Raw genomic sequence first — 23,464 nt, 5'->3', positions numbered from 1 at the left:
TCGGGTCACTGGAAATTTTAAAAAGAATTTCCATATTGAGTCACAGAATTGGATCACCAATCAAAAGATAGAAGCTGATTATTTTTTTTAGATCTAAAGCTCAAAGGTCAAGGCTGCATCAAATCTTCAATTTTCATTTTGTATTTTCCTTTGAGCCGTTTTCGTTTTGAGAATATGGAAGATGAAGAAGACGTCTGAATCCAAACGGACATTAGCATATGTATGAGCTGTACTACCTTTGCAGTGTGTCCAGTCACCAAGCAGCTTGCTATCGCTCGCCAAGCCAACCGTTCCTTATCAAGTTTCGAATGGAGTGCTTGCTTGAGTGCTTAAGCCGCTTGGCGAGCGCTCCACAAGAAACTTGGTAAATGAACACAACACTCGATAACTTCATGTTAATCGTCACAAAACGCATGAAAGCTATTTGAGAATGCTTTCACATTTTGTGCTTTTATCACACCGACTCGACCACTGACAAACGTTTGCGAAAAGCTTTCCATTTGTTACCGTAAAACCGAGAAACCCATGAGATTAGCGTGGGTAACCATGAGATTAGCGTGGGTAACCATGAGATTAGCGTGGGTAACCATGAGATTAGCTTGGGTAACCATGAGATTAGCGTGGGTAACCATGAGATTAGCGTGGGTAACCATGAGATTAGCGTGGGTAACCATTAGATTAGCGCGGGTAACCATGAGATTAGCGTGGGTAACCATGAGATTAGCGTGGGTAACCATTAGATTAGCGTGGGTAACCATTAGATTGGCGTGGGTAACCATGAGATTAGCTTGGGTCGCCATGAGATTAGCGTGGGTACCCATGAGATTAGCGTGGGTAACCATGAGATTAGCGTGGGTAACCATGAGATTAGCGTGGGTAACCATGAGATTAGCGTGGGTAACCATGAGATTAGCGTGGGTAACCATGAGATTAGCTTGGGTAACCATGAGATTAGCTTGGGTCGCCATGAGATTAGCTTGGGTCGCCATGAGATTAGCGTGGGTAACCATGAGATTAGCGTGGGTACCCATGAGATTAGCGTGGGTAACCATGAGATTAGCGTGGGTAACCATGAGATTAGCTTGGGTAACCATGAGATTAGCGTGGGTAACCATGAGATTAGCGTGGGTAACCATGAGATTAGCGTGGGTAACCATGAGATTAGCGTGGGTAACCATGAGATTAGCGTGGGTAACCATGAGATTAGCGTGGGTAACCACGAGATTAGCTTGGGTCGCCATGAGATTAGCGTGGGTAACCATGAGATTAGCGTGGGTAACCATGAGATTAGCGTGGGTAACCATGAGATTAGCGTGGGTAACCATGAGATTAGCGTGGGTAACCATGAGATTAGCTTGGGTAACCATGAGATTAGCGTGGGTAACCATGAGATTAGCGTGGGTAACCATGAGATTAGCGTGGGTAACCATGAGATTAGCGTGGGTAACCATGAGATTAGCGTGGGTAACCATGAGATTAGCGTGGGTAACCATGAGATTAGCGTGGGTAACCATGAGATTAGCGTGGGTAACCATGAGATTAGCGTGGGTAACCATGAGATTAGCGTGGGTAACCATGAGATTAGCGTGGGTAACCATGCGATTAGCTTGGGTCGCCGTGAGATTAGCTTTGGTAGCCGTGAGAGCATGAGACATTGAGACTGGAGATTAAATGGTGAGACTTGGCTCGGACGGTTTGTAATTGATGTAATATTACTGTGTGCGTCATTGTGGTGTATAATCTAGCTAGGTCGGTAATTTCTCCATTTACGTTGTTCCCTTGTTCCGTTTCAATTCGCGCCGTATTATTGAGATATTGATTGTATTACAAGTTGCACCCGATTAACGCATGCCAACATGAATTTCTATGACAAAGAAAACGAAAAACAAGAGCTCACTTTGTTTGCGACAATCTCTTAATTTAAGGGATTGAGAATTGAGAATTGAGATCCATTGGCATTGCCACGCTGGTCCGTGGTCGTGAGGTACGGTTGACGTGCTTCCTTTGTTGTGGAGGAATCGCTGCCTGCTGTTCACCATGAGTCGCTCATACAACGACGAGCAGGCTTTCTTGGAGAAGGTGGATCGAAACACGTGGCGGATCAAGAAGGGTTTTGTGCCGAACATGCAGGTGAGCGCCGACACCGCCTCAGGAGGCCTCGTTTGTGTGTGTCGCTGCTGACATTGAACTCTTTGGCTTGTTGTCACAAATGGGAGCAGATTGTCATTGTGCATGGTGTCTGTCATTGTGCATGGTGTCTGTCATTGTGCATGGTGTCTGTCATTGTTTAAAATGCCCTGTTTTGTCCTGAAACACTTTTGGCCCACGAAGGCTGCTCTGCATTTCCAAGTGGACCTCTGATTCAGTTGGTTTTGCTTGACCCACGAGGTTAGAGCGTGCAATATCGCAGAGAATGATTTGCATGATGTTATGTGTACAATGTAGAACATGTGAATGGTTTAGTGTTTGTGTACACTGTATAACGTGAATGATTTAGTGTTTGTGTGCACTGTATAACATGTGAATGATTTAGTGTTTGTGTACACTGCAGAACATGTGAATGATTTAGTGTTTGTGTACACTGCAGAACATGTGATTCATTGTTCGTGTTTGTGTTTGTGTTTGTGTATGCTGTGGAACACGTGAATCATTTTGTGTTTGTGTGCATTGTAGAACATGTGAATGGTTTCATGTTTGTGTACACTGTATACAACATGTGAATGGTTTCATGTTTGTGTACACTGTATAACATGTGAATGGTTTCGTGTTTGTGTACACTGTATAACCGGTGTGTACCCCAGTTTAGAATAGGTACACCGTATCACTGCGTGTCGTAAGAGGCGACGAAAAGGATTGGCGTCAGGAAGGGCATCCGGCCATAAAAACATTGCCTCAAAAAGAGAACTATGACAATTACAACTACATATGGGCAAGGCACCGCCCAAAGTACCCTGTGGGGGACCCCACTCCCTCGTCAAAACTCAAGGTGGGGAACCCGATCGAAGCAAGGGTGGAAATAACTCCATTTATGACGACGAAACGTCTGATGCCAAAAGTCGAGATCGGTTTCTGAGGTTTGGGACATGGAATGTAGGGACAATGACAGGGAGATCAGGAGAAGTGGAAGTATTGGTCAGAAGAAGAGTGGACATATGTTGTTTGCAAGAGACGAGATGGAAGGGAAGTGGTGTGAGAATGGTGAAGGGTAGGCAGGGACAGAAATACAAGTTTGTGCAGCAAGGGTGCCCGGAGGGTGTGCATGGTGTTGGTGTCCTGTTTTCTGAGGAGTTTGTAGACGGTGTGGTGAGTGTGACTGGAGTGAGTGATAGGTTGATGATTGTGAAAATGATGATTGGAAAGCTCTTGGTGAACGTCATCTCGGGATATGCTCCGCAGGTTGGTCGGAGCGATGAAGAGAAGGACAAGTTCTGGTGTGCAATAGAGAAGCTGATGGAAAACGTGAAAGATGAGGAAGTTGTTGTGGTAGGAGGAGACCGAAATGGACATGTGGGAAGGAGTATGTACGGTTTTGAGGGAGTTCATGGGGGTTATGGATATGGTGTGAGAAATGGAGAAGGTGAAAGGATTTTGGAGTTTGCTGATGGAGCTGATTTGTTGATTTGTAATACTCAGTTCCAGAAAGAGGATAATAAGCTTGTTACATACACGTGAGGTGGGTCGACGACAACCGTTGACTACCTGATGGTGCATAGGCGAGATAGGGGGCACCTCCGGGACAAAAAAGGTGATCCCGGGGGACGAGGCTGTTTCACAGCACCACATGGTTGTCTGCATCATAAGGGTGAGAGGTGCGAGGAGAGCTCGGTGGGTGAAGTACCAACCGAGAATGAAGGTGTGGAGGTTGAAAGAGGTGACAGTAAGGGAGGCATTAAAAGAGAGGCTGAGTATGGTAGAAGATGATGTGGTTGAGCTTGAAAGTGGTTGGATGTCAATGAAAGATAGTCTGTTGGGAGCCGTTGGTGAGGTATGTGGATGGACAAAAGGACCACCGAGGCACTCGGAAACATGGTGGTGGGATGATGAAGTTGGAAAGAGGATTGACGAGAAGAGGAAGAAGTTCAAGGAGTGGCAGAAGGCGAAAGGTACGGGGGCAAAAAAGCAGAGCATGAAAGTTGTAAGGCAGCCAAGAAGGCTGCAAAGAAAGAGGTAGCAAACCCGCAGGAGGCATGGAGGAAAATGTTCGGAGAACGCTTGGATTCGGAAGAGGGTCAGAGAGCGGTGCTCAGGATTGCAAAGCAGATCGTGGAAGAGAGGTGTGATGTGATGGGGGTGAGTTGCTTGAAGGATGAAGTGGGACAAATCGTTGTGAACCCAGATAGAATTAAAGGAAGGTGGAAGAGATGTATGGAAATGCTGTTGAATGCAGAGAATGAATGGGATGGCAACATAGAGAGGAACACAGTTTTTGGACCGGCAGAGAAGATAACTGAGAAGGAAGTTGAGGAAGCGATAAAAGCAATGAAGAGTAGAAAAGCGGGAGGGCCGACGGGAGTTGTGGGAGATATGTTGAAGGCAGCGGGAAATTGGGGTGTGAAGGGAATGACAGAGATATGTAATCTGGTGGTGAAAGAAGGCCGCATTCCAGTGGATTGGGAACTGAGAACCCTCGTCCCTCTATACAAGGGGAAAGGTGACCCTCTGGACTGTGGCTCGTATCGAGCCATAAAGTTATTGGAGCATGGAATGAAGGTATTGGAAAGGGTGTTGGAGAGGAGGATAAGGAAGAAAGTGAAGATCCACGAAATGCAGTTTGGATTTATGCCAGGAAGAGGAATGACAGACACGCTTTTTATTGTGAGGCAGTTGCAGGAGAAGTACATGGAGAAGAGGAAGAAGTTGTTTGTTGATCTGGAGAAAGCATTCGATAGGGTTCCACGTGAAATAGTGACATGGGCATTGAGGAAGTTAGGAGTGGAGGAATGGTCGATCAGAGTAGTGATGGCATTGGACAAAAGAGCGCACACAGCTGTAAGGACGAAGGACAGGAACAGTGGTGAGTTTGACGTGAAGGTGGGAGTGCATCAGGGGTCGGTACGAAGTCCACTACTATTTGTAGCTGTGATGGAGGTGCAGGCTCAGAACGTAAAGGAGGGTTTACCGTGGGAGGTGTTGTATGCAGATGATCTGGTGTTGATTGCCGAAAGTATGGATGGACTGAAGGAAAAGATGAACAAGTGGAAGGAATGTATGGAGACAAAATGTCTGAAGGTGAATATCGGAAAGACGAAGGTGATGGCAAGTGGTAATGCATGTGGTGAGGTGGAAAGAACTGGGAAGTGTCCGTGTGCTGTGTGCAGGAAGGGTGTCGGAGTGAACTCCATTCAATGTACAATGTGCGCTGATTGGGTTCATCAAAAATGTAGTGGTCTGAGAGGGTTATTAACCAGTGTGGCAGCTGCATTCAAATGTAAGGTGTGCACAGAGGGAGCTGCAAATGGAGGAAATGTTGAGTTGGATCTTGGACACGGCGTGAAGCTGGAAGGTGTGAAAACATTTTGCTACTTCGGAGACATGCTGAATGGAGAAGGTGGATCAGACTCGGCAACGGTTGCTTGAGTGAGATGTGCATGGAAGAAGTTTCGGGAACTGAGTGGCGTGCTGACGAGGAGGGGAGTGTCGTTGAAGCTGAAGGGAAAGGTGTATGCTGCACGTGTGAGAAGTGTTATGATTTATGGGAGCGAGACATGGGTAATGAACGTAGAGCAGAAGCGAAGGCTGGAAAGGGTGGAAATGCGAATGGTTCGGTGGATGTGTGGAGTGTCGTTGAGAGAGAGGAAGACAAGTGATGAATTGCGAAAGATGATGGGAATAGAGCCTGTGATTGATGCTGTGAAGAGAAGCAGGTTGAGATTGTTTGATCATGTGTTGAGGAAGGATGAAAGTGACTGGTTGAGAAGAGTGATGGAAATGAATGCAGAAGGAAGTCGAGGACCGGGAAGACGGAGAAAGACTTGGCTGAAGATGGTGGAAGAAGAAATGCGGGCAAGGGGGTTAACAAGGAGAGATGCAGAAAACAGGGCAAAATGGAGAAGATTGTCATGGGGACCGCAAGGCTAACCCACGCACTTGCAGGGAAAATGGCCTTAAAATGCATGTTGTTGTTGTTGTTGTTCACTGTATAACATGTGAATGATTTTGTGTTTGTGTGCACTGTAGAACATGTGAATGATTTAGTGTTTGTGTGTGCTGTGGAACATGTGAATGATTTAGTGTTTGTGTACACTGTAGAACATGTGAATGATTTAGTGTTTGTATACATTTAGTGATCCCTGGTGTTGGGCTAGCGGCTAGGGTGCCGGCTTAGGATCCTACGATCCTGGGTTCGAATCCCGGTCGATCGCTGAATTAACGCCAGGGGGGTTGACTCAGCCTGTTCATAACCTTCCGAGGTCGGCTAATTGAGTACCAGTTCACTGGTAATTCCCTGTTTGTCGTTAAAGGCGGCAAAAAGGGTTGGCGTCAGGAAGGGCATCCGGCCGTAAAACATTGCTTCAAAAAAGGGGACCGAAAAACAACAACAACCACGGTTCCCGAAAAAGGCCAACCCCTGCTTTGCGGGGAAAAATGGCCTCTAAAAGTGGTTATATATATATATATATATATATATATATATACACTGTGGAACATGTGAATGATTTAGTGTTTGTGTGCACTGTAGAACATGTGAATGATTTCCTGTTTGTGTATGCTGTGGAACATGTGAATGTTTCAGTGTTTGTGTACACTGCAGAACATGTGAATGATTTAGTGTTTGTGTACACTGTATAACATGTGAATGATTTAGTGTTTGTGTACACTGTATAACATGTGAATGATTTAGTGTTTGTGTACACTGTAGAACATGTGAATGATTTAGTATTTGTGTACACTGTAGAACATGTGAATGATTGCAATTGTTGGTGTTGGTGTTTGTGTGCACTGTTAACTGAGTCTGTGGGCCTCCCGCTTTGCCATTGCAGACAGGTCGGTGCTCTCTCTCTCTCTCTCACTCTCACTCTCACTCTCACTCTCTCTCTCTCTCACACCACCTCTTTCTGGTCTAGCACCCTTTGCTCTTTCCGTGCTTTGAAAATGTCAGGTAAGACAGGCGCCCGCTCGTTAGCACACTCTTTCAGGGTGGCTGTTGATACAATATCGGGGCCAGCTGCTTTCCTGCAGTTCTGTTTACACAGCAGGGCTCTGACTGTGTGTTCCTGTATCACAAAGGGAGGGTCCTGGTGGTCCACTGCTGAAAGTTCCCGCTGGGGGGTGGGTGCAGGTACATCAAAGCGACAATACAAATCGTTAATAGTGCAGGCCCATATGTCATAACAATATTGTTTGTGTTTTTTGTTTGTTAAAATTGATTTAGCAATGGATTCTGCTTCAGAATATTATAGAGATGTAAAAAAAATAGGGTTCCATTTTTTCTTTTACGTCGAATAGGTAGTAATTCGAAGAAATCCAAGATGGCCGCCATAAAATTTGGAAAATACACTTTTGTGCATATCTTTGTATCTAGATATCATATAAACATGAATAATATGTCCTTTTATATGTTTTCAGACCCAAGGAAGCCATTTCTGCCATTGTTTTTACAGAAAAATGCAAGGAAAATAAAATAGTAGACATATACCAGCCAAAGTGGGGTCGGCCGTCGTGAAATCGGATAATTAAGTTTCCACCATCTAGTTAAGGTCTGGTTTTGACTGTGTTGACGAAATGTGAATCTGAATAGTAGTATCTATCTTTGCAGGACCGACGACAGTTCAAGAGTGTCTAGAAAATTACACCTACCTTCAAGATGAGTGACTCACCACCCAGGAAGATTGAGAAGTCAGTAGATTTCGGACTTTGTTTTGTATGCTAAATGGCCATAGGGCAAACAGACTATACAACCTTTGTAACGAAACCAAAACTCTCCTCTGTCGAGAAACTGATGGCAGGTGCTGAGGAACAGTACACGTATGGTGAAACAAAGTTTGCATCATTGAATAGACGTTTGCAATATTCCTCTGCTGAAGAATTGCTCGCAAAAGGTCTCCGCTACCATAAAGCTTGTTACAAAGATGTTACCAATAAGATGCACATTGATCGAGCAAAGGCTAGGTTTGAGAAAGGAACAACATCAGGCAGTGCCGCAGAAATCCGACTGAAAAAGAGAGGACGACCAAGTTCTAGTGATCTAGGGGAAAGCACGTCAACATCCAGAAGGTGTTCCCGAGAACAGACATTTGACGCGCTCAGATGTGTCATATGCCAGGAAGACAGAGGAAGTGAACTACACAATGTGTCAACAAAGAACATGGGACTCCAGATCAGAAACATTGGCCAAGAAACAAGTAATGACAATCTGAAAGTGAGACTGAACAGTGTCATAAGTTCGCCTGACCCATTGCAAGCAATGGCTGAGGACATGAAATATCATTTACCATGTGTAGTTAAGGCCAAACGTGCTATAGTTAAGACGGAAAAACAAACAGAAACAACCAATGTTAACTTTGGTCAGGTGTTATCAGACCTTGAACTCATTGAAATTGTTGAAACTGCGTTGAATGATACTACTGAAAATGCTGTGCTGAATATGAATGAAATTCATGTAACCTATGTCAATTTACTTAAGGAGCACGACTTTCCGGTCTCAGACAACCATAGTTATAAGCCATACCTGAAACAATTGATCCTAGACAACATTGCCGATGTTCATTTCAGCCGGCCCTCAAACAAAACAAAGCCAGAGCAGATTCTTTCCACAAAGCTCAAAGACCACATGATATCAAGCACAATTACAGCAGACAGCATCAAAGACGATTTTAAAGTACTTTTGCGAGCTGCGAAAATATTGAGGAAAGACATCGCATCTTCCCCAGCATGGAAATTTAATGGAACCTTTGCTGATTACAAGCCACCCCCGATGCTCAACATCTTCTGCAAGCATGCAGTCATGGGAACAAGGAAAGTAGGAAATAGCAACAGGGAGGACTCCATTGGTGTGAGTGCATCATTGTTGGCGCAGCACTTTGTCGGTGCTTATAAATCTGACCGACAGGTATCGTACGAACCAAGAAGCGAGGATGGATCATTCAAACAACGATTTGAAACTCCATTGAGTATGGGCTTAGCTCTCGACATACACAAAAACACACGATCCAAGGCGCTTGTAGAGAAACTTGCACATCTGGACCTCGCCATCTCCTACAAAAAGGTCATGGAGATTGAGACCAGCATTGCCAACTCCGTACTGAAGCAAATGGAGTCCACCGGAGGCATCTGTCTACCACCATGGTTGGTTCAGGACACGTTCGTCTGGTTTGCCATGGACAACATCGATTTTCTAGAGTCAACTCCTTGCGGGATGAATACCCTTCATGGTACAGCAATTGCGATCTACCAGCCTGTATCACCGGAGAAATCACCCATGATACCACCAATTGAACTTGACCGGTCATCAAAAGCTCAAACGATACATGATGCAGTTGGCTGTAAAACGTTGACCTGCAAGAAGCCAGCACCCGAGAAGAGAAAGAGCGACTGCAAGCTGCTCACATCAAAACCCGAGACAGACAAGAACAAGAAAACCGATATGACCTGGATGATTGGATGCCTGAACTTCGAGGAAGAAGGAGAAGTTGACGTCAAACTCACAGCTCCGGGGACGTGGGGAGCCTTCAATTCCTTGCTATCTTCGTCCAGTGAGAAGACCAATGTTGCTCTCGTTCCTCCGTTGATAAGGTCGCCTCCTACAGACTATGATACACTGTACACGGGTCTGATGAGAGCTCACAACATCACAACTCGTGTTATGGGGAGTGAGGCAATCACAGTCATGACTCTCGATTTGCAGCTATACGACCTGGCGATGAAGCTGTGGGTGGAACGCGAGGACATCAGGAAGCAATTCCTCTTCCGACCTGGTGAGCTACATGTTGTGTTTTGGGCCTTAGCTGCATTAGGAAAATACGTGGAAGGGAGTGGAATTGATCAGGCATGGGTCGAGGCTGGACTTTTCTCGCCAACCACAGTGAGCCAAATACTAAATGGGAGGCACTTGTATCGAGCTCTGGAGGCACACATGGTAACACTGATCGCTTTGTACAACCTGTACTTCCAGAGATTCCTGGCAATGGAACCTGAAGAAAGGGCCTATCTGAACGAGTCATCTGTTCGTCTGGGAGAGGCATATCAGAGAGACATCAGCGGGAGCATGGAGCCAGAGAAGAATCTATGCGACATTCTCAAAAAAACATTGGCCATGATGGAGTCCAGAGATATGACCAAAAAACTGGAACAATTTGAGGTCAGCACAAACAAGATACAGCGCTTCATCCTGAACTACATGAAACAGTTTGAGACTATCCTTCTGTTCATTAGAAGTACAAGACAACGTGATCTGCTGCTGCATATGGAGAGCATCGAGTCTCTCACGAAGTACTTCTTCGCTCACGATCATCTAAACTATGCTCGGTTGCTCCCTCTCTACATTTCAACAATGCAGGAGACTGAAAAGCAGCACCCAGAACTGTGGAGGGAATTCATGAAAGGGAACTTCTGTGTGACAAAAGGATTGGCAGGCTTCACATCAATAGCCCCAGACCATGGCATTGAGCAAGAAAACCGTACACTGAAGGTGATTGGAGGAATCGTAGGGATAACTCAAAATGAGAAGGCGCTTGACAAGTTCTTCCTCATTGCACCTGAGCTGTCAAAGTCACTGCACGAGTTTGCGGAGGGATATGGTCTTGGTGAAAACCAGAGCAGAAAACAACACCACGAAATCACGGGGGGAAAGCTTTCCCGGGTGATGAGCCATGCCTCCAAGCTTTCTAGGGTGTTCCGTGAACATGGCGATCCATTTATGGAAGAGGAAGTAGACGAGGTCTACAACCTGCTCACCAAAGAAGTCATGAATGAAAAAGTGTCCAGCGACATCTTAGAGCGCGACGAGATCGGACAACAGATGTTCCAGCAATTTGCCACAGATCGTTTAGCTGAGGGAAAACTTTCTGTGTGGGACAAAATGACGAAAAGAAAACTTCGAACATTCAAGAGTTCGAATGCCACAACAGAAGTGAGATCGGGCGACAAGCTGATCAAAGTCAAAGAAGAGCGAGGATTGTTGCAGAGGTTCATCGTTATCTCACGGAGCCGACCAGAGCTCGACCTGAAAGAATGTATTGGCACCTATGAATTTGGCATCGTTCCACGTTCTTTATTTGCATCTGATGGATCCCTCTTGTTGGCATACGACAAGGCAAAAATCCTTCGTCAACATCAGCATCTGGCTGAGCCTGAAGAGCAGGATGTACATGATCCACCAGGAGAACCTATTTCGACAGAAATCAATGAGCATCAAGACGCGGGAATTGCCGCTTTGAATGATGCAGCAGCACACGCTGGGGAAGAAACTAATGACCCATCAACTGACTATGAAATCTCAAGCCAAAATTTGCAGGAACCCTCTCAGATCAGCCAAAACCCAGACACAACCACAAGATCAGGAGTGATCAATGAAAACGAGACTACTTCTCGCCATAGAGTGATAATCATTGATGGCATGGCTCTTGTTAACGGGATCTCCAAAACAGAACAAATGATTACATGCAGTGACTTTGCTCAATCGTTCATTGAACGCCTCGAAAATATTGCCGTGCATTATGATGACGTGAGGTTGGTATTCGACCGATACATCGATAACTCACTGAAAGACAAAATGCGCCTAAAGAGGACAAAGGGGAAATCAACATACTATCACGTCAGGGATAGTACATTGATCCAGAAGATTTCACTCAAAGATTTCCTTTCCAATGTGAAGACCAAGGCAGAGCTTACAGAGTACTTGGCTGTGAAGTGTCTATCTTACAGCAAGGCTCATCCAAACAAGTTGAAGAAGTTCATGGTGACATCAGGAACTAAGACCACGGGCAACACTGAAGTTCCAGACAGTCTACTCACGCACAGCCAAGAAGAGGCCGATACACTCTTAATTCTGCATGCTCTCACAGTCGACAAAGATGCAGAAGTTATCATTGATTCGCCAGATACCGATATCTTCCTCCTACTGATTCAGAGATTTCACGATCTACCACCTGCTACGAGGTTTCTCACTGGGAAGGGAAAGTTGAGGAGGAGCATTGCAGTCCAACATATTCATGGCATGCTAGGAGAGAAACGTGCGTCTGCAATACTTGGATTCCACGCATTCACGGGAAGTGACATGTCTGGAAGGTTTGCTGGCAGGAGCAAGGACTGGTGCTTTAAGGTCTTCATGACATGTGACAACAAGATATGGGAGGCTCTGGAGTCTTTGGGACAAACTGATCCGTCACCAGAAGTGTGTTCCCAGCTGGAACGCTTCGTCTGTCTGCTGTACAAGTCTAAAGTTCACACGAAAGTAAACGAGCTTCGCTGGTTCTTATTCTCCAACCGTGCTGCTGAGGGAGAGAGTCTTCCACCTACCACTGGTTCGCTAAAGTTACACGTTCAGCGAGCACATTATATCGCAATGATATGGAGAAAGGCAGCAGAAAGCCATCCGTCCCTTCCATCACCTGTCGAGTATGGTTGGCAGTTACTTTCGGATGATGGGGTTTATGCCCCAAGTCGATGCCTGAATCCTCCAGCCCCAGAAGCAATAATGAATCTCGTGAACTGTGGGTGCAAGAAAGGGTGTATGGGAAGATGTAGCTGTCGCAATAACAATATTCCTTGTACTGAAGTTTGTGGGTGTGTGGGTTACAGTTGTAACAACAAAGCAAACATCAATGAACCGCGTGTGATAGATATGGATGAGGATGAATGAGGCATTCGTTTATGTGATCGTTTATGTTCATTCATCGTTTATGTTTAGGTGTGTGTGTGTGTGTGTGTGTGTGTGTGTGTGTGTGTGTGTGTGTGTGTGTGTGTGTGTGTGTGCGTGTGTGTGTGCGTGTGCGTGTGTGTGTGCGTGTGCGTGTGCGTGTGTGTGTGCGTGTGCGTGTGTGTGTATTCAAAATAAATGTTATCAGTGAAGATTGTTTATTGAATCGATTCTAATTGGGAAATTATACGATCCGATTTCACGACGGCCGTCTCCATTTTGGCTGGTATATTGCCCACTATTTTAATTTCCTTGCATTTTTCTGTAAAAACAATGGCAGATATGGCTTCCTTGGGTCTGAAAACATATAAAAGGACATATTATTCATGTTTATATGATATCTAGATACAAAGATATGCACAAAAGTGTATTTTCCAAATTTTATGGCGGCCATCTTGGATTTCTTCGAATTACTACCTATTAGACGTAAAAGAAAAAATGGAACCCTATTTTTTTTACATCTCTATAATATTCTGAAGCAGAATCCATTGCTAAATCAATTTTAACAAACAAAAACACGAAATTACTAATCGCCCTAGACTATAAGGCTGTCAGGAAGACTAATGTCATTGTTTGGAGCTATGGACCTCGTTTTGTCGTCCGTGATCTCCTGTAGGCCTTGCCACACTCCTCTGCTGTCCTTAGCATGGAGCTTAGATTCCAGTTTGTGGCTGCATACAGCCTTAGCCTTTTTCACCGCACGCTCATATGTATACTTGGCAGCTTTGTAGGCATCCATGTCCCCACTCCTAAAAGCATTGTTTTTGTCCTTGCAGGGGTTTTTGACCTCCCTACTGTACCATGGCTTATTGTTCCTATAGTATTGATGGTTACTGATTTAGCCGGAGTGCATGTGTCTTCCACAAAATGGATAGAGGAAGTGACTGTGTCAGTGTACTCATCAAGGCGCGCGCAGGCTTGTTTGAAAACAGACCAGTCTGTAATATCCAGGCCGTCTCTGAGCCTGTCTGTTGCTTCAGGAGACCACTGTTTAACAGTATTAACCCTCGGCTTGACAGACTTCAGTTTCTGACGGTACTTAGGTAGCAGTATAATTAAGTTATGGTCTGACTGACCTAAGGGGGCCCAAGCCACAGCATGAAAAGCGTCAGTAATGGCACAGTAACATATTGTCGAGGACTTTATCATACCTTGTGGCAACGTGGATCTGTTTTAGCCTGGGAAGGATTTTCCTTCGGTTCACGTGGTTGAAGTCCTCGAGAATGATCTGCGTCGAGTCAGAGTTGGCGTTCTCAACCTCTGTGATCTGGCACGCCAGCTGTCGAGCTGCGGCTGGAGCAGAGGCTTGTGGTGGGATATAGACAGCCATCATAATAATAAAGTCTCTTGGTAAACTAAATGGTCTGCACTTGATGGTAAAAGTCTCCAGCACAGGAGAGCAGGACCTAGAGAGAGTTTTGGAGTCAGTGCACCATCTATTGTTAACATAGAAGCACACACCTCCCCCTCACAACTTGTTAGAATCCACGGTGCGGTCGACCCGGTGTAGAGTGAAGCCCTCTTGGTTGAGTGCAGAATCGAGGACATTCTCATTAGCCCAGGTCTCAATGAAGCACAATGCGGAGCAATCCTTAATGTCCCGCCGGCTGTGAAGTAATATGGCCAACTCGTCTATCTTATTCACCAGAGAGTGAACGTTGGAGAGGGAGATGCGAGGCAGAGGAGAGTGGAATTTCTTTCGCCGTAGTCGAACCAAGGCGCCGGCTCGCATACCCCTCTTCCTGGTGTGCTTTTTCTGGTCTTCATCAATGATCTCTCTGACTCTCTTGAAAATCCTCTCTATCTCTTTGCTGATGACTCCACTCTCTGCCGCTCCATTCCTCATCCCTCAGATCGGCAGTCTGCAGCCCCCTTCCTCTCTGCAGACCTGGACAAAATCACAGATTGGTCAAACAGGTGGAACATGTCTTTCAATCCTGACAAATCTCACACTCTTACTTTGTCTCTCCGAAAAGACCGACTGGACAACCCTCCCATCCACTTTCTGAATAATCCTCTCCAAGAAGTTCTGTCACTCAAGCGTTTGGGTCTCACTATCTGCCATGATCTTTCCTGGGAAAACCACATTTCAAATCTGGCCTCCAAAGCCAGTTAGTCCATGAGCTAGAGGGGCCCACCGAGCACCCCCTCCCCCCCCCCCCCCCAATCAACGAAACTATATTTTTTTGAAACTTTGGAATGTACTGTTTGAGAAATTATATGTTAACATGCCATAAATTGGGACTCAGTATGGATTTTGAGAGACTGAAAGTTGCTATTTCCTCTGTTATGATGGTATATTGGTTATACTGTTATGTATATATTGTTATATTGTTATGATGGTATATTGGTTATATTGGATGTTATGATGGTTATACATGATGGTATACATAAGCAGAAGATTTGTTTTTTAATCCAACCAAAGATGGCTGACTGGCGGCCTTTAACTACAGTGCATTCAGAAAGTATTCAGACCCCTTCACTTTTTTCACATTTTTTTATGTTGCAGCCTTATGCTGAAATCGTTTAAATTCATTTTTTCCCTTATCAATCTGCACTCAATACCCCATAATGACAAAGAGAAAATAGGATTTTAGAAACTTTTGCAAATTTATTAAAAAGAAAAAACTGAAATATCACATTGATATAAGTATTCATACCCTTTGCTATGACACTTGAAATTTAGCTCACGTGCCTCCCATTTCTCTTGATCATCTTTGAGATGTTTCTACACACTTGATTGGAGTCAACCAGTGGTAAATTCAATTGATTGGACATGATTTGGAAAGGCACACGCCTGTCTATATAAGGTCTGACAGCTGACAATGCGTATCAGAGCAAAAACCAAGCCATGAGGTCGAAGGAACTGCATGCAGAGCTCAGAGACAGGATTTTGTCGAGGCACAGATCTGGGGAAGCATACAAAAAATTTTCTGCTGCTTAGATGTTGGCTTAGATTGATGTTGGCCTGGTGTTGGCTTAGCGGTTAGGGTGCTGGCTTGGGATCCTAGTATCCTGGGTTTGAATCCAGGTCGTTCGCTGAATTAACACCAGGGGGGGTTGACTCAGCCTGTCATCCTTCCGAGGTCAGCAAATTGAGTACCAGCTTGCTGGGATGAATGATCCCGGTGTGTACCCCGGTTTAGAATAGGTACACCGTATCCCTGCGCATCGTAAGAGGCGACCAAGGGTTGGCGTCAGGAAGGGCATCCGGCCATAAAAAAAAACATTGCCTCAAACAGGGAACCATGATTGTCATGGGGCCCGCAAGGCTAACCCCCGCTCCAGCGGGGAAAATGGCCTTAAAAACGATCATTCATTCATTCATTGAAGGTTCCCAACAGCACAGTGGCCTCCATAATTCTTAAATGGAAGAAGTTTGGAACAACCAGGACTCTTCCTAGAGCTGGCCGCCCGGCCAAACTGAGCAATCGGGGGAGAAGGGCCTTGGTAATAGAGGTGACCAAGAACCCGATGGTCACTCTGTTTTGAGCTCCAGAGATCCTGTGTGGAGATGGGAGAAACTTCCAGAAGGACAACCATCACTGCAACACTCCACCGATCTGGGCTTCATGGCAGAGTGGCCAGACCGAGCAGTCTTCAAACCTGCAAAGTAATTAAACTCACACCGAAAACGGAATGAGAATGTACAAAAGTAATATTTATTAAACGGAACCCGAAACAATGGAACGCGCCGATTAAAAACTAAAACCTAAGTTGGGATCCCACAACTCCGAGTTCGACATCTTGCCCCAAACGAAGTATACGGACAAGGGAATATACAGTGCGTATCAAAAAAAAAAAGGTAATCCGAATTCAAGGGGTTAATATGCAAAGGTTATTTATTTTGACAATTTACATGTGGTTTACTAATTAAGAGGAGATCCTCAGCTTTTCCATTAATACCTTCCATGCATCATTGCTGTCACACATGACCGAGTACATGTTCATTGAAAATGACAAGTTCAAATCGCATTTTTACAAGTTTGGCTAATCGATGCAAGTCAGGATAATTGGTGCAAAATGAACGTCAGATGTGAACTTTTCTCAGGAATGATTGGCCTTTATGCACCCACACCTTCAACATGTCCACCTCCCCTTTCAACACAAAGCTCACAGTGGCGGAGCATGCCCTGAGCTGCTCGTCTCACCATAGCCGGGTCAGTGCGCAAAGCATCCATTTCATGTCGAATACGGCCCTGCAATTCATCAAGATCACGGGGAGGAGTTACGAACACCTTGTTCTTTAAATGTCCCCAAAGGAAATAATCACATGGTGTGAGGTCAGGTGATCTTTGCGGCCATTCCACTGCATGGTTGAGGGCGATGACTTGGTCTCCAAAGAGTTCCCTCAGTCGATCTTGGACAGCGATAAGACGATGTGCTGGGACGCCGTCTTGGGCCCACCAGAGATATCTGAAGACACCACGAACCTGTCGCTCAAAGTTCTCTTCCAGCTGCGGAAAAACTTCATCATTGATCATCTGCAGATACCTGTTACCATTGACATTCTTTTAAAAGAAAAATGGTCCGATCACCTGACCACTTCCACAAAGTCCCAACCAAACAGTCCACTTTTGTCGATTCATGTTGGTGTCAAAATTAAATTCCGGGGGTTATCCTGTCGGTGCATATTCAAGAACATTATGGGTATTGACCTTGCCATCCATGGCGAAAGCAGCTTCGTCGCCGATAACGAGATACCGCAGGAACTTGACATCTGCTTCGCAACGTGCTATCAACCATCTGGCAAGCGCCAGCCTCCTGGCAAAATCCCCTGGCGTAAGTTGATGCCGGATGTGAATCCGATATGGATGTTGGTGGAGGTCCAGTCTTGTGATTCGGTTCAATGTTGCCGAAGGCAATCCCGTCCCATTTCGTCTTGCGAAATCAACTTGGCAGCTGGTATCCCGAGGATGCTCCAAAACTTGCTGCCTTACTGCTGCAATGTTCATTTCCGATCGCCCAGTACGCCTCATACCAGAATTCTCCTTGTTGCGGTTGAGGCTAGTGCCATGCTCTTGGTATTTTCTGGCATTCGCCCAGATAGTTTTGGCTGCTGGAGGCTCCCATTCTGGGAAACATTCTGTGAACGCATCACGAGTTCGCTGCAAACTTCCAGTTTGGTGAAAGGTTGTAACCATGAAGGTCCGCTGTTCAGTCGTAAGTTGAACCATCTTTTCAATGACTCAGACTGTCTCGAAACCCATTCACCGTCGGCCCATCTTAAATACCCATCTTAAACAAAGGATGACGCAACCGACGATTACCAGACCAGCATAACAATTTTACATCATCAACTTGGCAGTCGACAAGTAATGCGTCCATTTAAAACTGTTTTGCACCGATTTAGCCAAACTTGTAAAAATGCGATTTGAACTTGTCATTTTCAATGAACATGTACTCGGTCATGTGTGACAGCAATGATGCATGAAAGGCATCAATGGAAAGCTGAGGATCTCCTCATAATTGGTAAACCACATGTAAATTGTCAAACGAAATAACCTTTGCATATTAACCCCTTGAATTCGGATTACCTTTTTTTTGATACGCACTGTATATGAAAGGAAACGCATCGGGTGTGTGTTTGTGCTGGCTTCGTTCTACTCGCTGGAGTGTTCATGTCTGCAGTCGTCCAGGCCCCAAGCGTGCAAGCTTCTTTGCTGACGACTCTACTCTCTGTCGCTCCATTCTTCATCCCTCAGATCGGCAGTCTGCAGCCTCCTCACTCTCTGCAGACTGACAAAATCACAGACTGGGCAAACAAGTGGAACATGTCTCAATCCTGACAAATCTCACACTCTGACGATGTCTCTCCGAAAAGACCGACTGGACAACCCTCCCATCCACTTTCTGAATAATCCTCTCCAAGAAGTTCTGTCACTCAAGCTTTTGGGTCTCACTATCTGCCATGATCTTTCCTGGGAAAACCACATTTCAAATCTGGCCTCCAAAGCCAGTCGCCGACTGGGCATCCTCCGTCGTGCGAAGTCCTTCCTTGGCACACCTGAGCTCCTCACCACATACAAGGCTTTCATCCGCAGCTCAATGGAATACTGCTCTCCCCTCTGGGCTGGTGCTCCTGCCTCACACCTAGCTCGCCTTCACGCTGTTGAAACCAAAGCGTTCAGAATCATTGGAATCTCCCGCGATGAAGCTAACTCAAAGGGCCTCTCACTCACTCACCGCAGGCAGGTTGGTGGTCTTTCCGTCTTCTTCCGACTCCTCTCTGGCCTTGCCCCCCCAGCTCTCTCTGGGCTCTGTCCCGCAAATATTCCCACAGGTCGCACAAGATCTGCCTGCAACCCTCTTATGGTTAAACTGCCAAAATCAAGACTCTCTGCTCACCTTCACTCCTTCATTCCTCTTTTCTCCCGCCTCTGGAACAAACTCCCTCACTCTTCAATCCCACTCCTCCCTCCAGGTCTTTAAAACAGCTGTTCACCACCATCTCTTATCTTCCCCCATCCAAAACCTTGATCTTTTCTACCCCCGCTAATTTCACCCCAATTCCACTTTTTTGAAATACCAACTTCTGTCCAGGAAGTCCTTGGTGTCCTTGTGTTTTATACTCCCCCCCCCCTTCCCATTCCTCCTCCCCCCGGGCCCTCTCCCTTCCACACATCTCCCTGCTCTCGGATGTTGTGTTTGTGTGCTTCCCCTTCTCTCCCCATCTTGTCTTTCGCTCCCTCTTTTTGGGTATTTTGTTTGTCTGGTTGATTTGTTTGTGAAGTAAATGTTAGCTCTTTCACGAGCCTCGATTCAGTATACAACAACAAAAAAAAGAAAAAAAGCCAGACGCGGCACCGGTGTTGGCGGGAAGAAAGGCTGCCGTCCACCCGTCCACACCTCACTCGGCCCCACCGAGCTACTTGCTCGCCCTGACCTCGTCTGCTGGCGTACCACAGGCCTTCCGCACGACTCAAACAGGTCGCGTGCAGCTCGTTCCTCCGGCCGTGTCAGGCTCTGTCGCAGAATCACTCGTTTGGCGTCCAGAACGGAGAGGGCAAGATCGATGAGATCAGAGGACAAGAAAAAGGCAAGGGAAGTTCAGGGCAAGCAGAAGGTCCAGCGCAAGAGGCAGTCCAAACGAGAGGGCAAAGGGAGAGAAAATGTCGGTCCACGACCACCTGCTGTCGCCTCCAAAACGAGAAGAAAAAAAAGGGAGAGAAAATGTCAGTCCACGGTCAGAGAGCAAAGGTGGTGAAAAGAACAAGAGATCGAAGGAGACGAATCACGAGGCAGCAGAGGGGGGGGGGGGTGGTCCGGGCATAAAGGGATCCAAAAACGAGAAGAAGAAAATGTCAACTTGCCCGTTGTTTTATCGGCCGTCCCGTGACGTCAGCTCTCTTTCTCTCCCAATCAGTGCCTCACTTCTCGACCTCTCGAATGTTCTTATCGCGTCCGTCCCTTCCCATTGGCAGAGTGCTTCGTGCTCTTTCCCTCATTCCATCGGTCGGTGGCCAACCAGTCTGTGGCTTCTTGCCCCTCCCTTGACCAATCCCAGGGAGGCTTCTTGCCCCTCCCTTGACCAATCACAAGCTCTCCCTTCGTCTGCCAATCGGGGGCCTGCTTCTTATTCGCCCTGCCTCGATCTCCCCATCAACCCTTCGACCAATCCTTCGCAAGGTGGACGTGGCCTCAGCCTGGCTTGCTCGATGTGTATTGCTGTGCCAGCTGGTGATGTAGCTGGCTGCGGCTCCATTGGCAGTGCCCCGAACTGGCTTCTGGTGAGTTTTATTATTAGGGGGGGAATTAATTAGTGTGTGTGCTAATGGGGATGGATTCCTAGCTCGTGTCGATGTGCGTTGCCAACGGGACAAAGGAATGATCACAGAGGGAACGACGTACAAGGGAATTAACATAATCCCTGAACTAAATAACATGCCCCGCCCCCTCGTGGCGGGGACAAATATCCAACTTATCCGACATCCGGACGACACAGGTCCCTGACTTACTGTGCATCAAAGTGGTTCTTGCTACCCGCGATCATCGGCCGCACGACATCACACACACGCGACATCAAACACATGCTGTATCAAACCCATGCTGCATCACACACGCTACATCACACACACACACACTACATCACACACACGCACGCTACATCACACACACGCACGCTACATCACACACACGCATGCTACATCACACACACGCACGCTACATCACACACACGCACGCTACATCACACACACGCACGCTACATCACACACACGCACGCTACATCACACACACGCACGCTACATCACACACACGCACGCTACATCACACACACGCACGCTACATCACACACACGCACGCTACATCACACACATGCACGCTACATCACACACACGCACGCTACATCACACACACGCACGCTACATCACACACACGCACGCTACATCACACACACGCACGCTACATCACACACACGCACGCTACATCACACACACGCACGCTACATCACACACACGCACGCTACATCACACACACGCACGCTACATCACACACACGCACGCTACATCACACACACGCACGCTACATCACACACACGCACGCTACATCACACACACGCACGCTACATCACACACACGCACGCTACATCACACAGCACACACACACGCACGCTACATCACACAGCACATATATACACACACACACGCGACACACACACACACACACACACACACGCTACATCACACACACACACACACACACACACACACACACACACACACACACACACACACACACACAACCGCTACATCACACGCACGCTACATCAAACGCACGCTACATCACACACACCCACATCACATCACACACACGCACGCTGCATCACACACACGCACGCTACATCACACACACACACGCTGCATCACACACACACATGCTACATCACACACACGCACGCTACATCACACACACGCACGCTACATCACACACACGCACGCTACATCACACACACGCACGCTACATCACACACACGCACGCTACATCACACACACGCACGCTACATCACACACACGCACGCTACATCACACACACGCACGCTGCATCACACACACACACGCTGCATCACACACACACATGCTACATCACACACACACACGCTACATCACACACACACACGCTACATCACACAGCACACACACGCACATGCCACATCACACACGCGCACGCCACATCACACACGCGCACGCCACATCACGCACGCCACATCACACACGCGCACGCCACATCACACACGCGCACGCCACATCACACACGCGCACGCCACATCACACACGCGCACGCCACATCACACACGCGCACGCCACATCACACACGCGCGCGCCACATCGCACGCCACATCACACACGCGCACGCCACATCGCACGCGCGCGCCACATCGCACGCCACATCGCACGCGCACGCCACATCGCACGCGCACGCCACATCGCACGCGCACTACATCTCACACGTGATTGCAAAACCCTGTGTCTCGCTGCATTGGGAACGGACAAACTAGCATTACAGTTTTTTTCGATTGCTTAAACACGATTTTGAAAACGGCCCATTTTGTCAAAACACTACACACAATTCGCACAACCACACACACAAGTAGCAGAACACCTCAGATCCTTTGCAAAATGAAACACTCTTGTAAAAACTATACACTAATTTATAAAAACCATATTTTGTTAACATATGAAACACACACGTTTCATATGACATAATTCTGTTTGAACCAGTTACACACTGCTGTTGCTAACCTAAAACACTTTTAGCAATTCTACTTCTCAGTGATTAGAGTACTGTAAGTGAAGTACACAGAGAAAGTGCAAATCTATCTATAATTCCAGTAATCTCTGTGTGTATGTATGTATGTAAAGCGCGGCGTTACGCGCGCTGCTTGTGAGCAAGGAGGAAGCGGACAAGCGGTAACATATAAACGTCTTTATTGTAAGACTACACTGTAACACTGAACTCCTCCGGGCTGGTCGCCCGGTGTATATCATGAGGCCACGCCTACCCCTCGGGCGTGGCCACCGCCCACTTGGTGCGTGGAATGATGTCACCACGCCAGTGGGCTTTTGTGTCCGCCACACGCGCCCCCCCAGAATTCCCGCGCACCTGGAGGGCCAGTTTGTGGGGCAGTCGAATGACCCGGCCGAAGCGCCCCCTGGCGATCGGCGGCGTCCGGGATGCAGGGATACCAGGTGGGATGCCCCTGGCTGCCCCTGGGATGGGTGCAGGACCGGGGGGCGCCGTGGCGGCGGGGCTGGGCGGTGCCGGGGGTCTGCCCGCAGGAGGGCGGCCCCGACGTGGGGGTCGGGCCACTGGCGGTGGATGGTCCACATCGAGGTGGGCCGGCTTGAGGCGGTCTACCGAAACGCGGTCAGGAGTACCGCCGATGTCCAGGGTGAAGTGCTTCGCCCCGGTCTCCAGCACGCGGAAAGGCCCGTCGTACGGGGGCCGCAGTGGTGTCCGATGGGCATCGTGGCGGACGAAGACGTACTCCGCCGTGCGAAGCTCCGGGGCGACGTGCGTCGGTGGGTGCCCGTGGCATGCCGTTGGCACCGGGGCGAACCTCTGGGCGGTCTCTTGCAGAGCGGAGCGCTGCTGTGCCGCGGACCATGG

The 23,464-nt window shown here is 47.3% G+C and overlaps 1 protein-coding gene across 1 annotated transcript in view; it reads left to right on the top strand.

Moving 5' to 3' along the window:
* The first annotated feature begins 1,747 nt into the window (after window positions 1-1,747).
* Window positions 1,748-23,464, top strand: part of RTCB (RNA 2',3'-cyclic phosphate and 5'-OH ligase) — an 84,071-nt gene continuing 62,354 nt past the window's right edge. Inside the window, exon 1 of the mRNA XM_068132038.2 lies at window positions 1,748-2,130. Within this exon, the coding sequence (XP_067988139.1) occupies window positions 2,038-2,130 (93 nt within the window). The 5' untranslated portion in view covers window positions 1,748-2,037. The remainder of the gene's footprint in view (window positions 2,131-23,464) is intronic.

This window comes from Myxine glutinosa, chromosome 12, assembly GCF_964187855.1.
Source record: "Myxine glutinosa chromosome 12, kmMyxGlut1.1, whole genome shotgun sequence".
In the NCBI taxonomy this organism is placed as follows: Eukaryota; Metazoa; Chordata; class Myxini; order Myxiniformes; family Myxinidae; genus Myxine; species Myxine glutinosa.
The sequence above is the reverse complement of the archived record's forward strand: the minus strand, read 5'-3'. Positions and strand labels throughout refer to the sequence as shown.